The sequence below is a fragment of the Anastrepha ludens genome, chromosome X (assembly GCF_028408465.1).
Source record: "Anastrepha ludens isolate Willacy chromosome X, idAnaLude1.1, whole genome shotgun sequence".
Lineage (NCBI taxonomy): Eukaryota > Metazoa > Arthropoda > Insecta > Diptera > Tephritidae > Anastrepha > Anastrepha ludens.
In genome coordinates this window covers 76,426,519-76,452,927 of record NC_071503.1, presented here as the reverse complement: position 1 = coordinate 76,452,927, position 26,409 = coordinate 76,426,519, and the positions used below count along the sequence as shown (strand labels likewise).

The window sequence follows — 26,409 nt, the reverse complement described above, 5'->3', positions numbered from 1 at the left end:
CCAGTGAAGTGGACGCTGGCAAGGGTTATTAAATATTTGTATTGAACATATTAACGTAGTTCAAGGGCGGCGATATGCTGAATTCGCTGATGCAATATATTAAGTTTTAATGTTCTTTTATTACATAAGGGTTAATATCAGCAATTCAAACGCCTTATCACTTTTGTCACCTTTGCATTCTTCTATATTCTGTGTTTAGTTCCAGTTCCAGTTTTGTACGTTATCCCCCAATCACGGAATTTTTTTACCATTTGTGTTTTTTTCGAAAAACTAACCGCTTATATATATATATATACATATAACTGGCGCGTACACCCCTTTTGGGTGTTTGACCGGGAAATAAGAATTACTGGACCCAACCTGTTGAAAGAGCAAGTTTCCTGGGCCTACCGTTAGATGATCTAGACGAAGACGACCGGCGATCTACTTTACACGGACAGGATTAAGTATACTGCTACTACAACAACAGGGAACTTTTCACAGTGCAGAATGGGACTCCTCCTGTAGAATGTCCTTTAAACGTTTTTCGTAACCAGCAAATATTCTCAGAAGTGAAGACCATGACATGTATAGATAACCCTTACGCAGATTTCATCCGTCACTACATCAGGTTAGTTAGCATCGAGAAGTCCAACTTAAATGAAACATTGAGGGAAAGACGTAACCAATCCATTAGATTAGATCGTTCCCACGACAGTCGGTTCTACGTTACCGGAACGACCCGGATTTATATCCGGCCAAAGACTGCTACTTCCGCAGCATTCCCCATATATGTATGGGGAATGTTTATGCTGCAACAACAACAACAACATTAGATTAGATGCGTTATAAATGGTATAAAAATTTCAAAGAACAGCATAGATCTTCTACAAGAAATACATTTGAAGCACCTTTTCTTGTACAATGTAGAGCGTAAATAAGGATGTTGTTAGTGAAGACAGAAAGTGTGAAATGAAAGAAGAACCCAAAAGAACACTAAGATCAAATTTTAGAAAATTAGGGCGTTTTCCAAAACATCTGTTGCTTTGTGTTCGAACACAGTATCATGTTCCTAAACGCAACCCTGAAATCTTTGACTATGTGTCGGGCTCCTAAAAGTATCGTTGATGTTCTCTATATGCCACGAAAAGCAGCCTGATGCCTTGGTTGCTAAAAAAGCTTATGCAATGTGTGTACATGTACAAAGGAAAAAATGGCGGAAAACGTTAAAAGGTAAGTTTTAATGAAATTGTTTTTATCATTATAAGATAATTTTATTTAATACATATTAAATTTTTATTATTCTAATAATATTCAAAGTAAACGAAATGTTCCAAAACGTCAACAGGGTTGCAAGGCACTTTACAAAGTATCGATATTTTACTGATGCAGTGTATAGATATGATATTTATACAGTATTTATGCGATAATTTTACATTGTTGTAGACATACGTTTTGGAAAACGCCCTTACTAATTTCAAAAAATGGCGGATCGAATAAGGGAATATACTGCTGAATGTAACATTTATTTAGTTTTATTTATTTATTTATAACAATTTATCTATATATATAAAAATTAACCCAAAAAAAAGTGTGCATTTGTCCGGGGTAATCTCAGCAACGCGTGTAAGGAAAACAATGAAAGTTTCACACACTGTTGGTGTTTCTTTGGCAAAGGTTTCTGTGAAGCTTGGTTGAAATCCGATGACGCGTGTGTGTGCGGTGCGTCGGTTAAGTGAGTGTGTTTTTGCTATTTGCCGCACGTATTTTTTGTACCGCACATATATTAGCATTTATTAGAATTGAATACATTTTGGTCGTGTGTGTCTGGGCCGATTATTATGAAATTTGGTATATATATGTATATATTTTTCCACGGTGAAGGTTAGTATATAAGCATATTATGCTTTTTGATTCCACTCGCCACCAGGTGGCGCTGCCGAAGGCCAAAACGAGGACCCGGGTAACCCTAGGATGCGTTTTTACATTGTGGGTATCAAATCAAAGCTATTGATGAGTGCTTTAATACAGAGTATTTTTTAGATCTCTGAGCGACCAGGGTCTCGAGGTATAGCCGAAAAGGTGGACCAAGGTACCCTTGGATGTGTTTGTACAATATGGGTATCAGATGGAAGCTGTTGATGAAAGCTTTTAAGTGAAGTAATTTTTACTGCCCGTTTCCGGGATAAAGAAAGGAGATGGAGCTGGAGATGGAAGAGGAAAAGGAATAGCTACAGGAAGAGAAAGAGGAAGACCACTTATTATTAAAAATTAAAAAAAAAAAATTCTAAAAAATTTTAAAATGTTACATATACGCTTATTATATAAACGTTAATCTGAAGTCAGTTATAGTGAAAAATTCATTGTATCATTTCCGGCGTGATTGGTGATCGTTTCCTTAATTTTTTGCAGAAAGGTTATGCTAATATGAGATATTACCTATATCATTCATATATTTACGTATTACCTGTGTACTCACAAATATACGGTTGAAGCAAATATATGTCAGTTTTTTCCTTCGCCTGGAAAAGTTTATATAAATTTAAGAAGAGTAAATAGAACTTATTTTATATCAGACTTCACGCAAAAAAGTCATTTGCACCTGAACACATAGCTGGGTTAAAGCGGGGGGGAATAGAACAGTTTTCTTCTCCTTCTCCGCTTTTTCGCACACGTAATTGTATGGGATGAGTGCAGTATGGCACATAAAAAGTCACTGGAAGCGCCTGATAGGACATTACGAGATTTACGTAGTAAAAATGAAATGTTTGGTTGTGCCTTAGTGCTGCTGGCAGGTGATTTTAGACAAACACTGCCTGTTATTCCTCGAGCAACTGTAGCAGATGAATTGGCTGCATGTTTGAAATCATCATATTTGTGGAGACATGTTCAAACACTCAAACTAACTACAAATGTACGTGTTCTTATGCAAAATGATCCATCAGCTGCTGAATTTTCACAGCAATTATTGGATATTGGAAATGGCAAAGTTCCTGTCGATAATTTAACTGGCTTAATAACTTTCCAACCAAACTTTTGTCAAATAAGTCACACGAAAGAACAGTTAATTCAAAGTATTTTCCCAAATTTGCCTCAAAATTACAAAAATCATGATTGGCTTAGTGAACGAGCCATCATGGCTGGCAAAAATAAAGATGTGAATGAAATGAATGCGGCTATTTTGGCTAACATACCAAGTCCAGAACAAACATATCGATCCGTTGACACTGTTACAAATCAAGATGATATTGTAAATTATCCCACTGAATTTTTGAATTCCCTTGATTTACCTGGATTACCGCCACACATGCTAAACTTGAAAATAGGAGCACCGATTATTATGTTGAGAAACATAAATCAACCACGACTATGTAATGGCACTCGATTAACAGTTAAGAGATTGATCGTTATTCGTCATTGAAGCAACAATTTTGAATGGAAAATACTCTGGGGAAGACGGTTTAATACCGCGAATACCAATGATACCATCGGATATGCCGTTTGAATTCAAACGTCTTCAATTTCCTGTTCGCCTTGCATTCGCGTTTACTATTAATAAGTCACAAGGCCAAACTTTATCAATTTGTGGTACTGATTTAGAATACCCATGTTTTTCTCATGGTCAACTTTATGTTTCATGCTCAAGAGCTGGTAAGCCATCGGTATTGTTCATTTATTCAACAACGCATGGAAAAACGAAGAGTATTGTATACCAAAGAGCATTACAATAAAAAAAAGTAATAAAGTAAATCACATGAAACGTTTTTTAATTGCTGCTACTATTTAAAACTTCTTTCATTACTATTCATTCATTACTATTTTCCGGCTTAATTTAATTAATTAATCTAGATTTTTTTAAAGACGACCAGCGGAATGGGCGGGTTTTCGCTAGTACAATAATAAATTACAGTACAAATTATATAAGCGACACTAGCTACGAGGCTTTCAGTCACTCCCTAGACAGTACGGGCAGCGTTTAGCATGTATGTGCACCACGGAAGCGACCTGCCCTACAGCTGCGATGGAGGAGATGCTTGAGCTGACACTGCTCCATTTAGTTATTCAGCAATCAGCCAATGTACCCTGCTGAATATTCCCAGGGAAGTCTTCGGGAGAGGAAAAGTGATGTCACCTAAAAACATGGAAGTGCTAAAGCTGCAGCTCCCACTCACCCAGCTACCCAGAGGTATAACTGGGAACGAAGTAGCGGACGCATTGTCGAGAGAGGCTGCGGCCCCGTCTTTAATAGGAACAACACACCATCAAGGAGAAGCTCAGAAGTGAAGAACTAGGGCTTTGGGAGGTTTGCTCGCACCACACTATGGAGCTACTCCAGGCGAAATGCTTACTGGAAGGGTACAACTAAAAGAGGTTTAAACAAATCATAACCCTCCCCAAGGATAATCTAAGCGAAGTCATCTGCTCATTCTCGGGATTTGGTCTATGGACTTTTGCCGTTTCTGCGTCCAATCCCAGGAGACTCCAATGCACCTTCTCCTGGAATGCAGCGCTATAGCGCGGAGAAGGTTGAGACATCTTGGCCAGCTGCAGCCTGAGGAAAGACATATACGCTCAATCCAACCCAGCTCTATCCTGAGCTTAATAAGGGAACTGGGCTTGGGTGAGGTACTGTGATCAGTGGAGGGCACAAAACACCATTAGGTCGAAGTGTAAATCTTATTCATATATCTATCTATCTGAATGAGGCTGGGTGATCGGCATAGCAGTTAGCGCAAAAGGTGCGTGTACATTAGAGTGTCCCTTTTATGACAAAAAAAATTTTTTTTTGTAATTTCAAAATGCATACCCTCTACATTTTTTACTAATGCTATAAGGTGTTGAAATATATAATTTCATTTTTTGAGAATAATTACAACCAATGCCGATCGAGCTTCAAATTTTAGCAAAAACCGTGTTTTGTCTTGATATTTCGGTCTGTTATAAAGTCATTAGAAATGCAATAAATTAAGTGAATAAAAATAAAGATTAAATGAGATGAACATTAATATTTAATGAAAAACATAAAGTTATAACAATCAGTCAAGGTAACTTCTTTTTTAGAGTAGTTTTTTTACAGTCCGGATAAAAGTTTCTATGTCCCTGGACAAAGCGAGATTCTTTTTACCTCTTTTTGAACATTGTTCATGGCCGGGAATGTCCGGCAAGGTGAGTTCAGAAATCAAGATCTGTTCTTCGTGTGAATCTTCTACAATTTCTAAGTTATTTGTGGTCGAAATAGATGCGATTGTCTTACAATCCTTTCCTCTTCTTCCAGTCATCGTCGTCTAAATCTTTCTTCCCGGACCACCTAGCTCTCTCTGTTTCATTGAAAATAATTTATCTTCCTCTATATTCATTCTCTCAAAGACAAATTATGAAGATCAATTTTGTTCCCACGTCTCTTGAAGGTAACCTGAGTTTTCTTACAATTTTTTTCGAACTCTCTCCAAACAGTATATAAATCAACAAGTCTTTTTACGCAGCTAGGAAATGCCCTTGTTGGAATTCTTGCTTTTTCAGAATATATGATGCACTCCCTAATCACAAGATTTGCACTTTCACTAACAGTCAGTTTAACCTGACGAATATTGTAAAATAGGACTGAGGGAACTTGTCGATTAGTTGGTAATTGCGCACCATTTATTCGAAGCTAGGCAATTCGATAAACAAAATATTTTATTTTTCCCTACGAGACGGCTAAAACCGAAAAACGGAGACGAAAGACCTACGATGTCGAAAGCAGCGGCAGCGGCCAGAGAAATTGCCAAGAGACACCTCATAGTGGCATTCACTGACCGTAGCGACCAGCTGGGGCGAATGTCGCAGGAACGGTGTAAGGTAGTGGAAATGAAGCTACTGGAAACCTTGTTTACTAAAATGGACGCAGAGCCGAACGCACCCATGCCAGAATTCGACGGAGCAGGATGGTTCAGCGGCGTCAAAATCATAAAATGCAAGGATGACCCCACGCTCACATGGCTAAAGGAAGCGATAAAAACGCTTCACGGCCTGTGGGAGAGGGCATCACTGGAAATTGTTGATCGCAGCTGCATTCCCTCAATACCGAAGGCAAAGGTTTTCATTCCGCGAGTGGTAAAACCGGAATATGCGCTGCGGCTACTACAACGACAAAACACGGACGTGCCAACAGACGATTGGAAAGTGTTGAGCGTGGCAAAACCAGCAACTGCTGATGGTGGCCAGGACTACATGGTCCAAATCAACAAGCCGGCAGAGGACCTGCTTTACGCGCGATTCGGGAGGATGGCTTGGGGAGTTGGTAGCGTGCATCTTCGCCTCAAAAAGCGCAACCCGGCAGATGACAACCACAACACGCTCGCTGCGGGGGAGGTGGAAAAGGATCTCGGTAAAGAAGAGATCCTGGAAGCCTCCCTCAATATACAGGAAGTGGAGAAGGGTGACTTGGAGGTAGTATCCAACTCCGAGAAGGTACTGAGGCCAGATGCTGAGAGTCCTTCAGATGAACCTCCACAAAAGTAAGAACGCCTCAGCCGAGCTCCTGATCAACATAGAGGGAGTTGGCTACGATGTGGCTCTAGTCCAGGAACCATGGATAGCGTCGGGCAACATAGTCTCCGGTCTAAAGTCAAACAACTACAACACATACATCCCGATTGTAAAGAATAAGGTAAGAACAGCGCTAATGGTCAAAACAAGTATATGTTCTTATATTGATCATAATCTCTCTTCCGACGATCTGACAGTGGTGGCGCTGGAGGGCTGCAAGGATGAGACGCTACTCTTTGGGTCCTGCTATATGCCACATGATGAAGAAGCACCACAGACGGAACTTCGGAAGCTGGTAGAAACAGCTGCCAGAAAGAAGCATGCTCTGATGGTAGGAATGGACGCAAACGCACATCACACGGTCTGGGGAAGTGCAGACATAAACGACCGAGGTGAGTTACTATTTACCTATATTCTTCAGAGTAGCCTAGAAATAGCTAATAGAGGTGAAGAACCAACATATGTGGGACCAACCTCGAAGAATGTACTCGATTTAACACTCTACACAAGCAGGCATGTTATGGTTCAGGAATAGGAAGTGTTGAGTAGGCCCTCATTCTCTGATCACAGATACATAAGCTTTCAGGTTATATTCCGCTCAAAAAACAAGCTTACATCCTTAAGAAATCTTAAGAATACGAACTATGACTTGTATAGGGATATACTATCAAAAACACCAATGATACCCCGGAAATACAAGTCACACGTCGCGCTTGAGAAAGGGGTTGAATTGTTTGCAACTACTCTTGTCAAAGCCTTTAAAAGATCCTGCCCTCCAACACGTAATAGAAGCAAGGTGAAGCCTCCTTGGTGGAACAGGGAACTAGGAGCACAAAGGCGTAGAGCACATGAATTCTATAGGCTAGCCAAAGTTGCTGACAATGAGTTCTGTTGGAAAGAGTATAAGGATCTACTAAAAGTATACAAGAAAGAGATATGTAAAGCCAAGAGAGAATCTAGGAAAGACTTCTATAGCAGTATGGAAGACACTAACGATGTGGCTGGACTTAGGAAACTGTTATTCAAGAATCCGTCTATGCCAAGAGCAATACGAAAAATTAACGGGGAGTGGGCTGACAGCTGTGAGGACTCTCTAGAAGACCTAGTCAGTACACATTTTCCAGGGTGTGCGGACACTGCAGATTTCGAACCTAGAGGAGATATTGTGCACGAAATCCCGACGAACGTAATTACAACCAACAAAATAGAATAGTCTAAACAAAGTTTCGACCCATATAAATCGCCAGGACTGGATGGAATCTTCCCAGCCATGCTCCAAACGGTAAGCCATCTTGTGGTACCATGGTTAAGAACGATACTCAGGGGATGCCTGAGGTTCAGCTACGTTCCTGTATTGTGGAGAGAAGCGAGAGTTTTGTTTATTCCAAAAGGAGGAAAAAGCAACCCTCTATACTCAAAGGAATACAGGCCCATTAGTCTGACCTCATTTCTCCTGAAAACGTTATAGAAGATTCTTGATACATACATTAGAGAAACAATTGCGCCGGACGAATTATCCAAGGCGCAGCATGCTTACACTAAAGGCAGATCCACTGAAGGCCGGCGGGCCAATTAAAAGGTCAAAAAATCGATTTTTTTTCTTTTCCTGAAATCAATAGCTTAGATATTCAAGAACATGAGACACAAATTTTCAGAGTTAAATTCCAAGTATTTGCAGAGCTACAGAGCCGAGCGTTGTGCGGCGTCGAGCAACCGTGCGCTTATTGTTGTAGTGCTCCGCCCATTTTCTCGGCTTATCATTTTCACAATTTTACATAATTTATGTACACGATTGCAAAAAAACTAAACGAGCTATCCATTTCATTCAAAATGTGTTATCTTCAGTATTGTTTTCTCTTCTATGTGAACTAAAAAAACATCGAAAAACTTTTTTCAAGCGACTTTTTTACCCAGTTGAAGAGTTTTTTTTTCCTTGAAAAACCACTTTTTTTTTCTACCTTCCCCAAAAATTCGAATTTTACGTGTTTCTCCCAATTTTCTTAGTTCACATCGAAGATAATTACATCAAAATTAATAATCTTTTTTTTTTGTTTTCAGATGAAAATTGCAAGTTGTATCTTGTACAGAAGTTGGATACTTCAGTGGCAAGGCGCTCTGGGAATCTATTGATAACTCGGCTTACAATATATTGTTGGAGATTGTACAAATTTTTTTTTTTAGTTCAAATATATATTAAACTATCCCCAAAACTTCATTTGGCTAATTGTTTTTTTTCTCATCCTACAACGCTTCGCGAAAACTACTGAATTTAGGACATCTAATTGGCCCGCCGGCCTGAAACTGCACTTCACTCACTTGTACTAAACATAGAAAAGGCGTTAGAATATAAGGAGTATGCTCTAGGAGTATTTCTAGATACATCAGGGGCCTTTAACAACGTGACAAAAGGTGCTATTTTAAATAGCATAGAGTCAATTAAGGAATATGATTTGAGGGCATGCACCTGAAATGTTCGGTCCCTTAATGGGGAAGGTGTCTCTGCCCGGCTGGTTGATGTCCTCGTGAGAGTAAAGGCTGACATCACTGCCATCCAAGAGATGCGATGATGAAGGCAAGAAAACCAAAGCACCTTGCGACGTCTACTACAGCTGTCATGTAAAGGAGCGCAAATTCGGTGTCGGATTTGTTGGGGCAGAGAGACTTCGTCGCCAAGTACTGTCGTTCACTCCGGAGGACGAGCGTCTCGCAACAATCCGCATCAAAGCGCGTTTTTTTAACATATCGCTAATTTGCGCCCACGCCCCGACGGAAGAGAAGGACGATGCGACCAAAGATTCCTTCTATGAGCGCTTGGAACGTTCCTATGAGCGCTGCCCCCGCCACGACATAAAAATCGTACTTGGCGACTTCAACGCCAGGGTGGGCAAGGAGGGAATTTTTGGTCCCACAGTCGGAAAATTCAGCCTGCACAACGAAACATCCGGTAACGGACAGAGGCTGATCGACTTCGCCGGGGCCCAAAACATGGTAGTCTGCAGCACCAGATTCCAGCATAAAAAGATACACCAAGCTACCTGGCTGTCTCCTGATCGAAAAACGCGAAACCAGATCGATCATGTTGTGATAGATGGAAGACACGCTTTTAGTGTATTAGATGTACGTACGATCCGAGGACCCAACATCGACTCGGATCATTACCTTGTTGCAGCCAAACTGCGCACACGCCTCTGTGCAGCAAAAAACGTACATCTACCTACGCAAAGAATGTTCGACTTCGAAAAGCAGCAATCACAACAGACAGCCAGAAGATTCGCCACTCGACTCTCACTCCTACTCTCGGAGAGCACTGCCCAACAAACCGGCATGCGGGAGCAATGGAGCAACATTTCTCGTTCCCTACGTACCGCCGCCGAAGAAGAAATCGGATTCCGGCGAGCCCGAAAAAACAATTGGTACGACGAGGAATGTCATGCTGCCGCAGAAAGAAAGGATGCCGCCTATAGAGCCGCGCTGCGATCGGGCGCAACGCGAGCCATGTGGGATCGCTACAGAGAGCTGAAAAAGGAAGAGAGACGTATTATCCGACAGAAGAAACGAGAGGCCGAAATGCGTGAGTGCGAGGAGCTTGAGATGCTGGCCAATAGGAACAACGCCCGAAAATTCTACCAGAAAGTTCGGCGGCTTACAAAAGGTTTTAAGACCGGGGCGTTTTCCTGTAAGAACAAAGACGGCGATCTGGTGACTGACGTACAGAGCAATCTTATATTATGGAGGGAACACTTCTCGAACCTGTTAAACAGTGACAGCTGCGCATGTCATAGAGAATGTGAAGATCCCGATACCCCAATCGTTGACGACGGAGTTGTCGTTCCCCTACCCTACGAGGTAAGAATAGCGATAACGCGTCTAAAGAACAACAAAGCCGCGGGCGCCGACGGACTGCCGGCTGAGCTATTCAAACATGGCGGCGAGAAGCTGGTAAGGTGCATGCATCAGCTCCTATGCAAAATATGGTCGGATGAGAGCATGCCTGCCGATTGGAATTTAAGTGTGCTCTGCCCAATCCATAAGAAGGGCGATCCTGCAATCTGTGGCAATTACAGCGGGATTAGTCTTCTAAATATCGCCTATAAGGCTCTAGCGAGCGTATTGTGTGAAAGGCTGAAGCCCACCGTCAACCAACTGATTGGACCTTATCAGTGTGGCTTTAGACCTGGAAAGTCTACCATCGACCAAATATTCACAATACGCCAAATCTTGGAAAATACCCATGAAAGGAGAATCGACACACACCATTTTTTCGTCGACTTCAAAGCTGCATTCGGCTGCAGTACGGAAAGGAGTTACCTGTATGCCGCGATGTCTGAATTTGGTATCCCCGCAAAACTAATACGGCTATGTAAGATGACGTTGCTCAACACCAGCAGCGCCGTCAGAAATGGGAAGGACCTCTCCGAGCCGTTTGATACCAAACGAGGTTTCAGACAGGGTGACTCGCTGTCGTGTGACTTCTTTAACCTGATGTTGGGGCGCATCGTACGAGCCGCAGAACTTAATCGCTCACGCACAATATTTTATAAGAGCGTAGAATTGTTGGCGTATGCCGATGATATTGACATCATCGGGCATAACAACCGCGCTGTGAGTTCTGCCTTCTCCAAACTGGATAAAGAGGCAAAGCGAATGGGTTTGGTGGTTAACGAGGACAAAACGAAGTATCTCCTGTCATCAAACAAACAGTCGGCGTACTCGCGTATCGGCACCCACGTCACTGTAGACAGTTTTAATTTCGAGGTTGTAAAAGACTTCGCTTATTCCGGAACCAGCATTAACACCGATAACAGTGTCAGCCTTGAAATCCAACGTAGAATCTCTCTTGCCAACAAGTGCTACTTGGGACTAAGTAGGCAACTGAGCAGTAAAGTCCTCCCTCGACGAACAAAACTAACACTCTACAAGACTCTCATCATGCCCGTCCTAACGTATGGCGCAGAAGCTTGGACGATGACAACATCCGATGAAGCGACGCTTGGAGTGTTTGAGAGAAAGATTCTGCGTAAGATTTTTGGACCTTTGCACGTTGGCAACGGCGAATATCACAGACGATGGAACGACGAGCTGTATGAGCTTTATGACGACATAGACATAGCGCAGCGAATAAAGATCCAGCGGCTTCGTTGGCTGGGTCATGTCATCCGAATGGGTACAACCGCTCCGACTTTGAAAGTATTCGATGCGGTACCAGCTGGTGGTAGTAGAGGAAGAGGGCGGCCTCCTCTGCGTTGGAAAGATCAGGTGGACAAGGACTTGGCTTCACTTGGTGTGTCCAATTGGCGCCGGTTAGCACGAGAAAGAAACGACTGGCGCGCTTTGTTAAACTCGGCCAACATCGCGTAAGAGGTTATCGCGCTAATTAAGAAGAAGAAGAGAGTCACTTAATGTGCAACCCGCGGTTTATCTATGGATAAGGCAGCTATTAGCTAGCAGAAAGATAAGAGCGGAGTGGAACGATGCGAGCGTCACCAAATATGCATGCAGAGGTACTCCGGAAGGAGGGGTACTATCGCCGCTATTATGGTTACTTGTAGCAAATGAAATTCTTAAGAAACTTGACGGAGGGGCACCAAAACTAGTGGCATATGCCGCTGTCATAGCTATAGTAGTTACGGGAAAGTACCTGGACACCATCAGTAATGTGATGAGCAACACTCTCAAAACGATACACCAATGGGCATCTCGCGCAGGGCTAGGGATAAACGCGGGAAAAACGGACATGGTACTTTTTACCAGGAAGTACAAAGTTCCGGCGTGGAACCTCCCGAAGCTAGGCAACAACGAACTACTTCTCAAAGATTATGCGAGGTACCTCGGAGTAATACTGGACAGCAAATTGCTGTGGAAGCACAACGTTGAGGAGAGGGTGAAAAAGTCCAGTAATGCGTTGTACGCATGTAAAAGAATGCTGGGCGTTACTTGGGGTCTATCACCCTCTCTGATGCATAGGTGCTACACAGCAGTAGTCAGACCGATATTGCTGTATGGAACCTTAGTATGGTGGACTGCGACAAAAAAACTGACATACTTAATGCTACTGGAAAGGATTCGACAACTCGCTGCTCTGTGCATAACAGGAGCGATGAAGACCACTCCAATGGTGGCGCTGGAAATGATACTCAGCATGCCATCGATTGACCTCATGGCGGAAAACCTGGCAGCGAAATCCGTGAGGAGGCTAATGGCTGCGGGGGTATTCACCTTCAGAACCTTCGGTCACAGCTCAATAGGAAAGTAGAGCTCAGGTGGCACGGACTACATGACTCTGTACTTTAATTGGGAGAGAAGGTTTCGCACTACAATTAAAGAGGAGGGATGGCACAAAGGCATGAAGCCTGGCCATAGATCTTTTCACATCTATACAGACGGCTCGAAAACTCCAGACGGAGTGGGAGCGGGTATTTACTGCTCAAAACTAGGAATAAGGCAGCCTATCAAGCTGCCAGACCACAGCAGTATTTTCCAAAGGGAAGTTTATGCTGTGGGGAAGGCCGCGGAGCTAGCCTACACTAGAACAAGAAAGAACTCAACAATTAATATATACGTGGATAGTCAAGCAGCAATAAGAGCAATAAGCTCATATTGTATTAAGTCCAAAAATGTTCGACGGAGCCGGGAGGCCATAGAAGGTAGGTAGGTAGGTAAGATGGCAAGAGTACCCCAGGTACGCTACAAGTAGCACTTACGTGCCGTTTTGATACCATAGAGTGGACCACTACCTGTGAAAGGATTAATGGAGGAGATAAGACCGTCTACAGCCATCCAGTGCTGTTGATGTAGCGGAGGAGAGAAAAGGGATCTAGGCTGGAGAATTTCGTCAAGTCATCCCCAAAGGGAACGCTGAGGAATCTCAAGCGCCTAGCCGCCAAAGCCGGACATCTGCAGAGAAAGTGTACCACAGTCTCTTTCTCTGTAGGATCCCCACAGCTTCTGCAATGGGGGTTGTACGGAATTCCAAGCTTCTCCGCGTGAGTGCCGATCACCGATGCCGCGATGAGTTTGGAAATTGAATGGCGGGGGGTTCCCATCACCTTAAGCGTTCTGTTTATGTCGTATTGAGGCCATAGTGCTTTTGAAATGGCACACGATGAGACAGACCTCCATCTGTCTTGCGCTTTTCTTAGAAAGAAGTTGTGTAGTTTCCCTTTAACGACGGCCAAGGGGATACCGATGTCTGAGAAGAGGGCAGCTGGACTCGGTTCTGCCGCCCCCTTCCTGGCAAGCTCATCGGCAATTTCATTTCCCTCTATATTCCTGTGCCCAGGAACCCAGATGAGGGAGATGTTTCCTGCCCGTTCGAGGCGTTTAAGTTCCTCCTTGCAGGAGTTTACGAGAAGAGAGCTGCAATGCGGCGACGACAGTGCCTTGATTGCAGCTTGGCTATCGGAAAAAATATTTATGTCTCTCTCCCAACAGCGATCCCGAAGCATTTTGCATGCCTGCAGGATCGCGAAGACCTCTGCTTGAAAGACGCTGCTTGTCTCCGGCAATTTATAGGAGACCGAGATGTTGGCTGATTTGGAGTAGAGCCCCCCTCCCACTCCAGACTCCATTTTGGATCCGTCAGTGAAAACAGAGGCCTCTATATCCGCAACAACTCTCCCCTCTTTCCAATCTTGCCTGCTCGGAAAGATAGCCCTAGCACAACCCCCAAAGCACAGTTTGCGGATGGAGAGGTCGGTGCGAATATCTGAGAAGGAAGGGGAGATCTGCTTCAAGATGCTGCTATGCCCAACAGGGAGTTGTCTCCAGAGGCCAAACTCCCTCAGTCTGATAGCACTCTGAGCAGCAATGGATTTAACCTGCAGATCCACAGGAATTAAGTGGAGTATAACGTTGAGCGCAGCGGTGGGACATGTTCTGCAGGCACCAGTGATGCCCACACATGCAGTTCTCTGCACTCTCTCTAATTTAGTGAAGTTGTAGCCCTTCTGAAGAGCTAACCACCAAACTAGGCAACCGTATGTCAAAATTGGCAGAACCACTAAGTTGTACATCCAGAGTACGACACGTGGCTTGAGGCCCTATTTCTTGCCGAACATAGATTTACAGGCATAGAAGGCTATATTAGCCTTCTTAACTCGATTTTCTATGTGCAGCTTCCAGTGGAGCTTGGGGTCAAGTATTACACCAAGATACTTGACTTCCGATGAAAGTGTAAGACACTGGTTATTAAGTCTAGGAAGCTTAAACGGCGGAGGCTTGTATTTTCTGGTGAATAGCATCAACTCCGTTTTGTCAGAGTTCACTCTGAGACCGCTACTGGCGGCCCACCTGCTGAGTGTAGCCAATGCACCTTCCAAAATTTCAGCCATGGGAAGGGACCTGAGACCATCAGAACCCAGTCATTGGCATATGCTACCACCTTTACCCCCCCCGCCCCCCGTTTAAACGAGTTAAGGCTTCATCTACAGCTACTAGCCAAAGGAGGGGCGAGAGGACGCCGCCCTGCGGTGTGCCCCTATGTACGAATCTGGTGATTCTAGCCCCTCCTGCCACAGCATTTATTTCCCTACCACCAAGTAGGGATGAGATCCAGCGGTAGATAGGTGTTTCTACCCCTAGCCTGTTTAGAGCCGTGACAATTGACTCCGCCGTAATGTTATTAAAGGCGCCCTCTATGTCTATAAAGGCCGCCAAAGTGAATTGTTTCCCCTCCAGAGATTTCTCTACAGTCCCTACTACCTCATGTAAGGCTGACTCGGTAGATTTCCCTTTTCGGTAGGCGTGTTGGGCTGGAGAAAGTCTGGTTTCACAGTGCTCTCGGATGTGACAGTCGATCACTCTTTCAAGCACCTTGAGAATAAAGGAGGTAAGACTTATAGGTCTAAAGTCCTTGGCCAGGACGTGGCCCCTCCTTCCTGCCTTAGGAATGAAGACCACTTTGGTTTTCTTCCAGCTAGCAGGAACGTGGTTCAGCGAGATACACGCCGAGAAGATCTTTTGAAGAACGGGAACCACCACGGTCTTAGTCTTCTGAAGCATTACTGGCATGATACCATCGATGCCTGGAGATTTGAAAGGGGAAAAACTCTCGATTGCCCAGTTTATCCTGTTGACGGACAAGACCGGTGTCAGGGACATCACAGGTAACCCCTCCTGCCGGTTCGGGTCTTCGTTACAGACCGGATCAATAGAGTTTTCCGGGAAATGGGCATCAATAAGGATTTTTAAGGATTCGCCTGCAGATTCAGCCCACTCCCCGTTCTCTCTTTTGACAAGAGTTTTACAGGAGTGGTCTTTGGATAGGATCCTGCTGAGTCTGGCCGAGTCTTTTACGGATTCGATGGATTCGCAGTACTCTTTCCAAGAGTTGCGCTTCGCATCTCTAATGGCTTTCTTATAAACTTTCAAAATTTCCCGGTAATCTTGAAAGTTCCTTATTTGATAACATTTGTTGCAGACTCTCCTAACCTTCTCTTTCAAGTCGGTCAGCGTTTTGCTCCACCAGGGAGGAAAGTCTTTCTTGCTAAAGGATACTGGGCAGGCCACTTTGAAGGCAGTCTGATAAGACCCTTCTAAGTGTCTAACTTGCGTGTCCAGTTGTTCCTTAGTGGTAGTCAAAAACTTACTGCTATTCAGCTTCTTGCAGAAAACCCTGTGGAAAAGAGACCAGTCTGTTCGTTTAGGGTTTCTGCGGGGTAGCAAGGTCTCCCGAATGAAATCGATTTCGTAGAGGATCAACCTGTGGTCCGAAAACGAGTTCCTCTGGGAGACCGTCCAATTTTCAACCCTAACAGCAGATGAGTTTGTAGAAAGAGAGATATCAAGAACTTCTTCCCAACCATTTGATGTTTCCGATGCCGGGAAGACAAAAGTTGGGGTGTTGCCCTTGTTACAGATAAGTAGATTACGGCTTAGTATAAAATCAAACAGAGACTCACCCCGTTCATTGATCTCGCTGCTGCCCCAAATGGTGTGTCTGGCATTCGCATCGCATCCGATCAGGATGTTCTCCTTCTTGGGCTGGAGAGTATCCACTAGATGCTGCAACTCCTCAGGAGGCGCCGATCTGTCGTGGGCCATGTAGGCAGAGACCAAGCAGAAGCAACTACCACTGGATGGTTCCACCCTGACCGCAGTCACATCCGGTGAACTGAAATTAGATAGCAAAAAGGCATTAATTGTGTTCCTTACTAGGATACAGGCCCTTGGCTTACCATCAGTATGGACATAAAAGAGGTCATAGGATTTGTCTCTCAGTCCCATGATTTTATGCTGCCAGATCCAAGGCTCCTGTATCAGCCAGACATCGATGTCCTCCTCCCGGAGGGTGACTCTTAGGTTATCTGTGGCTAGTTTGGAATGACGAAGGTTAATTTGTAATACTTTTAACAGACTGTTCAAAAGTGTTACTTACCTTTATGACTGCTCCCCCAGTTCGGAATCTGCGTCCGTCCCAGACAGCCGCAGATCGTCGAGCAGCTTCTTGGTGTCATCCCCCAATTTCTCCAGGTCATCGTCCAGGGCGACAGAGGCGGGAAGACCTTCACTTTGGCCAACCTGAGGCCAAAGCGAAGTTTGAACTGCTGTTTTTCGAGAGCCTCCAGCGACTCGTTGTTAATCAGCAGTAATATGGCTGAGCTATGCTGCTGAGGTTCTTCTACTTTGATGACAGACCAGTCATCCATAGGAACCTCAGGGTTCTGAAGCTTGAAACACGGGACAATTTCCGAACTGTCCAGCTCCATTTTCGGCAGCCAGATTCTGGCTCGTGGTCGCCTGGGAATTTCTGAGGCAGGGATGAGCTTTAGCGAAAGCCCCTCCCAGGCGTTGCTAACCGTAGCAAGGCTCTTCTCCAGAAATTCCCTCGAGTACTGATTGGCACATTTTATCACCCTACAGCCCCGACAGATTTCACCCGAGTCGAAGAGAGGTGCTGGACCTTTTTTGTCCATGAGGTGTCTGACGACCATCCCCGATAGCCGTCCCTCAATGCCATCCCAAAGGGGTAACACCGCTCTTCCACTTTTGGTTTTTGCGTCCACGAGGGCAACTTGGAGATGGTCTCTGGCCACCTCACTATAAGCCGCCCTCGAGGCCGCGCCTGCCGCACTGGTTGAAGGGCATCCAGCCCCCTGGGTTGAGGAGTGTTTGCTCCTTTTGGCCACACGTTCACTCACATCCTGTGAGCGGTTACGCTTAGCCGAGCTCCGAGCCGGTTTTGGCTGTTGTTGTGGATGTTGTTGTGGCTGGATTAATTTTGCTGCAGACGCGGCCTCGTACTCTCTGATCGCGGCCTCGTACTTCACCCGGTCCTCAGCGTCCCGCTCGTGCGCTTTACCGGCTTGTTCATTCTTGGCAATCTTTGCCAGAATGAATTTCGCCCTCAGGTAGCGCGCTTTGAGCAGGGTACCGGACGACTTCTTCTTCTTTTTGGTGACCTTCGCAGTGGTCGCCGGGGCATTGGCAGGGGTCACCTTGGCGGCCTTACCAGAGGCCCCCAAGGAAACCTTTCCAGAGGCCGCCTTGATTTCCTCACCAGAGGTCGTCTTGGTAGTCGCCTGGAGAAGGCTTGGTCGTAGAAGCGGGGTACTATGTTTAGCACCGCTCGAATGTGGCTCGACGATCGTTTCCTGGCTGGAGGCCAGAAGATCGTCCTCGGAGAGAGTGCCCAGCACACTCTCCGTCAACTCCTTTTCTTCTTCATTTGTTTTTTTATTTTTATTTTCAGATTCCATTTGCTAGTTGGTCCCACGAGTAGGCACGGAAGGGGTGGTCCGCCACGGCAGAGCCGGCATGCCGTGGTAAGGCGCTTAATACAACCGACCTAGCCTGGGCGTCGGAGGGGACCGTTAAAGACTGGTTGTTTAGACACTACCAGCCATGCAGCTCTCGGCACGGGTACCTCGACACCTTAGCTTAAAGTGCTGACAAGGATATACCGCCTTGTCACCGGTCGACAGAGCCTCGTTAGCGAAAACAGGGAGTACCAAGTCCAGGGCATGAGGTCCTGGACAGTGGGTAGAGGTTGCCAATTGGAGAGGAGTGGCTATATTGTTCGCATCACTTTCCCATTTACCCCCCGAGGCCATAGAAAGGCTAGCGGGAAACAGTAGGCTGCATATCTACTGGGTACCTGATCACAAAGGCATTATGGGGAAAGAAATAGTTGATGAGATAGCAAAAGGTGCTGTGAGACTACCATTTGAACAAGAGAACAACATACCAAAACCGCTAAACACAATATACAACGAAATGGACGACCACATGAAAAGGCAAGTAGAAGCTAGGTGGACTAACCTGACCACATGCAAAACAGCAAAAGTCATGTGTAGAACTAACGACAAAAAACTTACTCGTACTTACGCTCTCGCGAAAGGAATGCAGAACTATCATAGGTATGCTAACAGGTCACAATCTATTGGCTGCACATGCGTACAAGATAGGGATTGCTAAAACGGACAAATGCAGAAAATGCAGAGAGGATGTTGAGGAGACTTTAAAACACCTTCTGTGCGTTTGTCCGGCATTATTAAAAACCCGACTAAGATGCCTGGGAGCCCCACTGTTTGAGGGTCTGGAAGACGTCTTAAAAGCGGAGGTCCCAGCCCTACTTAGATTCGCCAAAAGCGCTGACATCCTACATGCTGTTTATTTTTGGTATTCATAGAGGTCGGTCTCCATCTGGTATCGCTAGGGACCAAACGGTCTATGCGTGGCTTATTGCCAACCAGGCTAACCTAACCTAACCTACGTAATTCCTCCGACATGTTTACGCACTAAACAATGGAACACTAATAAACTCAAAAATTAAGTATGAAATGACAAATAAAACTCGTAGTTACAAGTAACATCGCAATATGATACATGCAGCTTGTATGGACAAGTTCAATTCGCAAGTCGGCACGGGTTATCGTTTATAAATCGAGTTAATATTTTTTCTAGACTACATATGGCTATTACGAAACTTTTATGAAGGAATGCGCAAAACAATATTCAACTTGAAATTTAAGGGACACCCAAGTGTACATGTTTCAGGGTTGTGGGGGCAGATTGCAATTACAGGGTCCGGCATTCGAAATGTAACGAATTGAACAGGCCAGCTCGGACCTTGCTCTCCAAAATGGCCTAAAGAGAATAGTGCATCGGATTTGCGTCTGGTGAATTTGAAAGCCATTTTGTGTTGTTGTTGTTTTTTAGCCATTCTTGGTTCACTCGAGTTTTGTGAGACGGTGCCGAGTCCTGTTGAAACGTCCATGGTCTGCCACCGAAATGTTTGTCTGCCCACGGCTTCAAAGCAACCTCCAGAATACTTTCCCGATAATATTTCGTATTTACCTTGACGCCAGGCTCGATGAAAACGATTGGAAAGCGCCCATCTGCGGTCACAACGGCCCAAACCATTACCTGTGGCGGGGGCCAATCGATGACTCAGATTCTCGTATGAACGGTCGGTCAAATACACTCTATCGTTTTGCTCAACTTGCACGAATTGCTCAACTTGAAAAATTTTCTCATCAGAAAACACAATGCTTGGAAATTGACCGCTTTCGGTCAAGCGAAGCAACTCCTTCGCTCTCTTAAGTGTGACTTATTGCTTTTTCAGTATGCGACGGATGCTACGGCTAGATATTTTCAGTTCTTTCGCCATTTGATTGGTACTTCATCGGAGACTACGCTCAAGTCGTTTCTTCACTTTTTGAATGATTTCACGTGACGTTGCAGTCTTTTGATGACCACTTCCACAACGTTTCGCGATGCTACCAGTATCATTGTAACGAGTAATGGAGCGATAAATAAAAACTTTATTTACTTGAAGGTGCTCTAGCTCACTAACAATCGTTTTTATGATTTTCCAGCCGAATATAATGCAATCACACTATAACGTTTGAAATCCATTACTGATTTCGCGCACTTGTAAACAATACTCTGGACTGTCATTTAGTCAACTAACAGACAGCTGATGCCCGTGAAAAAGTGAAATGAAAGCTCAGGTCGGTTAGATCCATTCAACAATTATCCATGGCTCCATCAAGAAATTGGGAACACTACACCAAAGGAATTGGGAGAATTCACAAAGAAATTGGGGAAAAATCAAGAACTGAGAAATCTTCGGTTGAACATGAACAGGAATGGACCGAAAAAGGTTATACCGGGAAATGAGATATTCGTTAAGGACAAACAAATAAAGCAAAGCAGAGCTGTATAAAAAAAAATTGGTAGGAGAGATAATAGAGTGACTTTAGTAACAAACACGGTGCAAAAAGTTTAGAAGGCAAAAATTAAAACTAAAGTACAGATAAGAGAAAAACATTAATGTATCATGAATTCTCGGGTCATGCAGGCTTGGCAGTAAACAATTTCCCAAAGTTGAACAGAAATATAACGTAGAAATGCTTAAATAAGAAAGAATAGTGAAAAGGAAAGATAACCATACGAAATAAGTGAAATATACAATTTACTAACACATACCATAGTTAAGGGGCGCAGATGCTTTAAGGTGTCTGATACACTAGCCATTGTATTGTAAATATACTGATACCGCACTTCCATAATACGCGCATAATGCAGGCACAGGTAATTCACCCGTAATTTAATTGTCATGAACTTGCTTAACTAAGATGCAATACAATTCATGGGAGATAAGTTTAAGTGCAAGTCGCGGCTTAAAAAAAAACTATTTGCGTCTTTATTTGTCAACGGTATACAATACAATTCTTTAATGAATTCTTACAACTAACATTTATAGTGATCTTATGCCCACGTCATCGAAATTATACTTATTGGCAATAGTTGATTCACTTGTACAATAATTGGTGAATCAGCGAAATATTTCTTAATACTAATATTACATTTCTTGGCAATAGTTTAATTGGTGAATCAACGAAATATTTCTTATTACTAAATTACATTTCTACATTTACGTAAGTGTCGTTGCACTTCTTTCATTGCAAGCTAATTGGCATATCACTTGTGAAATGAAGTGGTGCAATGACACTTATTTGGTTGGGTGTCGTGTTACGACGACCAGTCAACTTCAATTTTTGGAGTGGAATTGCCGGGTGACGTAACTCCCGTTCGGGTCTGTTTGGTCGCGTACGCGATATTTATGAGATTCCGTGTAGAAGTCCGCGCAAATGGGGAGTCTCTGATCACCATCCACTTAGGAGTGGCCAGGGCAATTCTTCTGCATACGATTCAAACAGTTCACAAATTCCGAGCTTGCCCCAAGTACCTTCTGGTAAGCTTCCGGATATCTGTTTGAGTGCCAGGTATCACATATTACCTCGAAACATCCCAGGATATCTGATTGCGCTGCCATATGGAATCAACTTTTTCAATTTGTAGAGGAACTATTTAGTTCTAAGTTGTGATTCCATACGTAACTTAGATGGGAGATACTTTATAAATCTTGTACGTCGTCGTGAGTGCCGGCGTAATGCTATTGTGTATTCCCAGTGAAAATATTAAAATTTTTAAATTCTCTTACTCAAGTTTTCGTGAAATTAGAAAATTTGAGTGAATGAGCAAAGTGAACGAGATAACAAAAATTGTTGTAAGCAGAAGAGTTAAATTAGGATATTGATAACCCTAAAGTGGGAACAGATCAGGGCAAACAGCTGCAGATGGAGACCGAAACCACTAGCGTTCCCACGACAGTCGGTTCAACGTAACAGGAAGGACTCGGATTTATATCCGGCCAAGGACTGTCACTTCAGCAGCATTCCTCGTATATGCACGGGGAATGTTTATGCTGCTACAACAACAACAACAATAACCGAAACCACAAGTGAATGATACTAAACAAAATTGTATTGCCACCTAATAAATATAAATACTTAAAATACCCACCACCGCGTGGCGGAAATATAGAAGAAATGCTAAGACTCTAAATTCGAAACAAAGACTTATTAAATGAAATCAAAAATATGCAAACTGTATACGCTATTAGACAACGAGATAACTGCGCTCAAAGTGAAATCGAAAAAATAAAATTGCCCAAAAAATCTACAGAAAATAAAGAACTTTTATCTATATGAAACCGATGAAACGAATTTACCAAAGAAACGGACTGCATATTCAAAAAGAAAAGACCAAGCAAAAAACGAAATGCCGACTCTTCGCCAGAGTTGGCTACTCAAAGTGTATCCTGGGATCCTAATGTAAAAGAAGAAACTATTATATTAAAACAGCTAGGCCACCACCAATTGTTATCAATTAGGCAAATGACTTGAAATAATTGCTTGCCCAATTTATTGCAACTATAATAAACAAGTTATTTGTAAAGATTATTTATAAATAATGGTTCATATTGAGAAACAGCCTTCAATGCTCTTAATTATCGCTCTGTTACAAAATTGGTAAGTTACGAAAATATTTCCTGGTACAGATATGAAGACAAATAAACAATGCCAATAAAAGTGATAACAAAAACCTTCATCATTCAAAGACGAGCGGAAAAACTGCCCTCGGCGAAGATTAAACTATAAAATTTTTACCAACTAAAGCAGTAACAAAAACACCCGCTCATTGATCTTATCAAGACTAAACAAACAGAAAGAGATCTACCGTTTGAACTGCGCTTGGGCGCCTTGAAGCTTAACATATAGGTTTCAGATTATGACTAAAGGTCTTAAATTTATTTCAATGGTATGAAAACGGTTTATCGAAGCACAAAAATAAGTTAGACGTAGAGCTTCATAATGAAAACATCGACATTACTTCAATCGCTGAAACTCATTTCACGAAGCAAACGTATTTGAATTTCAAAAACCCTGTACTATAGCGTACATCCTGAGTAATGCCGAAGCTTTGTGAAAAAGTACAATATTTTCAAAACATTACTCATTGAAAATAAACGTCGGGTTCCCAATTTGGTTTTAGAAAACATCATTCGGTGCTCGGGCACATACACAGAGTAGTAAGCACTTGCTAAGGTGTGCTATAAGGGCAAAGGCAGATAACTGAGCTTTGTGATTGCATCTGCTTATTTTCCTTACGATTCCCTGGAACCGCGACCATTTGGGAAGGTCACCAGTCTCATGAGGTTCTGTGAGCGGCGCAATCTGGGTCGAGTTCTCTGTTGCGATGCTAAACAAACGAGTTTATCGTTTCCACTTGCCTAACTTTACACAACAGGGGCAGAAAGCCTGCGTTTATAACTGCTAGAATACAGGAGGTGTTTGATTTCTCCTTATCAAATTCCAAACTTGGGTGGCCTGTCAAGAACTATAGAGGCCTTGCCGAAGATTCGTGCTCAGACCACAGGTATATTGAGTTTCAGTGTGGCGAGGACGAACAATGGCATTGCCCTCTAGAAATCCCAGAAAAACATACTGGCAGAAATTTAAGGGGACCTTGCGGGACCTTGACGTAAAGCCACCAAGACTTCGAAAAGAACGGGGCATCGAGGCGGCTGTTAAGAATCTCAACACAGCCTTAACTGAACGTCAGCCTGTGTAATTCAACCTCTCCTTAACAGGACACTCATTCCTTAGTGGAATCGAGAGCTCCAAGAGTTGAGGCGTGAGCCGAGAAAACTTTTAAACCGGTGCCTCAAGACTGAAGACTGGTGAAATTGGTAAGGATCCTGAAAAGAGATCCAACCGTAAAGCTGGGGTCGTTTAGGAAATCTGAGAGAGGCAAAGCGAGACAATTACCTTTCTGATGGACATCGAACGAAAGAGGCTGTTGTCAGAGCTGCTACACCTTCTCGGCGTGACTGGCACGTTGCCAGATCTGTGGTGAATGAAGCCGCCGCACGTTGAAACAAAGACATCCAAAGCATTGACAGCCTTCTGGCAGTGCAAAGGTGTTTTTGAGAAAACGTGGGGTCTTTATACTAGCAAGATCATATGGATCTACATAGCTACGATAAGACCTATTATCAGCTATGCATCAGTGGTCTTAAGGAGAATCTGTCTCGTGAGAGTTAGGAGACTACTACGAACTCTTTTTTATAGTCAGGAGGTGTAAATCAATTAGTATGTGGCGCATGCTCCCAGTAACACTATAACATACCTCGTCCTCGGCAGAACTCCACCCGGAACCGCGTTAGCATTTCTTCAAGGTGGAGCCGCGTTTATGTCTATTGACACAACAGTTTCTGCGTCCAAGCTCTGCTCCTGTGGGACTTTACGTCATCGATAGTATTCACTTCTCCCACTGCCTTCGAAAGCGGTTGTGGGGGCAATGAAGCATCAGAGAATGTGCAATAGCCCAATAGTCACAAGCTATTTTCTTGTCTTTTTGCTTCTACTGCTGTTGTCGCTTCAGTTGAAATCAATGTGGTTGAGCGTCATCACGACTGTAGTCGCGGACGTTTTACGGCATGCCATTTAGTGATGCTCGAGCACATATCCTGGACAAATTGTGTCTGGAATGGTGGGTGATATTCACTGCTATAGCCCGATCGTATTCTGCTTCCAAGTCAGTATGCTATAATGGTATCAATCCTGATGACCCGTGGCCGCGCTATCATGTTGTATTCAGCCGCTCCTACCATGGAGGACAGACGCTGACCAGGGTAACCGCTCTTTTTGAGTCCGACGCTTCTGAATTTTTATGATCTTAGCGCCCACGGGAAGGGCAACTATTTAAAGGCGGTGCTGAGTCGCCTTGTCACAGAGTTATCAACGGAGATATTGACATCAACGCTTCCTCTCCCCCTGCCACTCCTTGTCGGGAGTTGCTTATTTGTCAAGGCTTATTGACAAGTAACCTGCTAGAGCCGGAAAGCCTATCCGCAGCCGGGTACATAAGTATGAGGAATTTCAATCTTTTAGAAAGATCGCGATGTAGGTAGAACGGGGTACTCATTAGGTCGAAGTATTATCGCCGTCCAGCGTAAGCTACTTGCCTTCCAAGTGGAACTATTCAGTGAAAACCTTATTCTCGAACAATTGTGCATTGGCGTCAAAAGTTCCTCTAGTTTAGGGCCCCTTTTTGTATTAGCCTCAAACATTCCAACAAGTAGTAATTTTGAAATCTATAAAGCACATACTGATAACATTGTTTCTCTTGCTCGCAATAATGTTGATGATATTCATCTTCGTATTTTTGGGGATTTGAATCTCCCAAATATTGTTTGATCTAAAAATTTATCTAACTTTGGTTTAATTCCTACTAATGTTACAACTTCCCTTGAGTCATATTTTATCGATAATCTATTGAGTCCAGATCTATTTCAAATTTGTTGTTTCGAAAACAAACTCAGTCGAATTCTGGATCTTATTTTCGTCAAAAGTAATTTTAACTCTTCTATCTCTGAATGTTTCATTAGTACTTAAGGTTGAATTTTATGGGTTTTCCATCAACGAACCCCAAATAGGGTTGCTTATAATTATTTTTCATGCGATTTCTCTTTGGTTAATGACATTTTATGTGGTATTGATTGGGAGAATACGCTTTCGGGCTTAAGTGTCACTGAATGCTTTAATACATTTAAATCAACATTATAATCAACTTATCTTATCTCAATAGTAAGAGCATCGGGCGATGCGTACATATTTTAGAGCTAAAATGAAATTTATAATATTTAAGATTTTACTCTCAAAACACTTTGAAAACAAAAATTACTTATTTCAACCTATTAAAATTATCCTATTGTAACCCATCTCTACTCGATTTGATATAAATTACAGCGAAAATAATAACAACGGTATATTGACTGAAAAACAAATTTAAATTAGGTACAACGTGGATTGTCGATTACAATACAGTTTCCTACATATATTAAAATACTTCCGAGTTTTTAAGATACAAAGATGTAACTATTACTACCTTAGTGCTAGTTATTACATTTTGAATAATAGGGTGTCTAACCATTGGAGTTCTTAGGTATTTGAAAAGAGTCACCCATGTTGGTGAGGCTAGCCTGGTGATGCTAGACAGAGACAGGTACCAGTCTGTTCGTGTTTTGATACCAGAAGCTTTGCTTCACTT

At 43.3% G+C, this 26,409-nt stretch overlaps 1 protein-coding gene across 1 annotated transcript; it reads left to right on the top strand.

Moving 5' to 3' along the window:
• Positions 1-5,709: 5,709 nt before the first annotated feature.
• LOC128870230 (uncharacterized) lies at positions 5,710-6,480 on the top strand. Its single transcript, XM_054112830.1, has one exon. It carries the CDS (start codon positions 5,710-5,712, stop codon positions 6,478-6,480), a length of 771 nt encoding a protein of 256 aa, XP_053968805.1.
• The last annotated feature ends 19,929 nt before the right edge of the window (positions 6,481-26,409 follow it).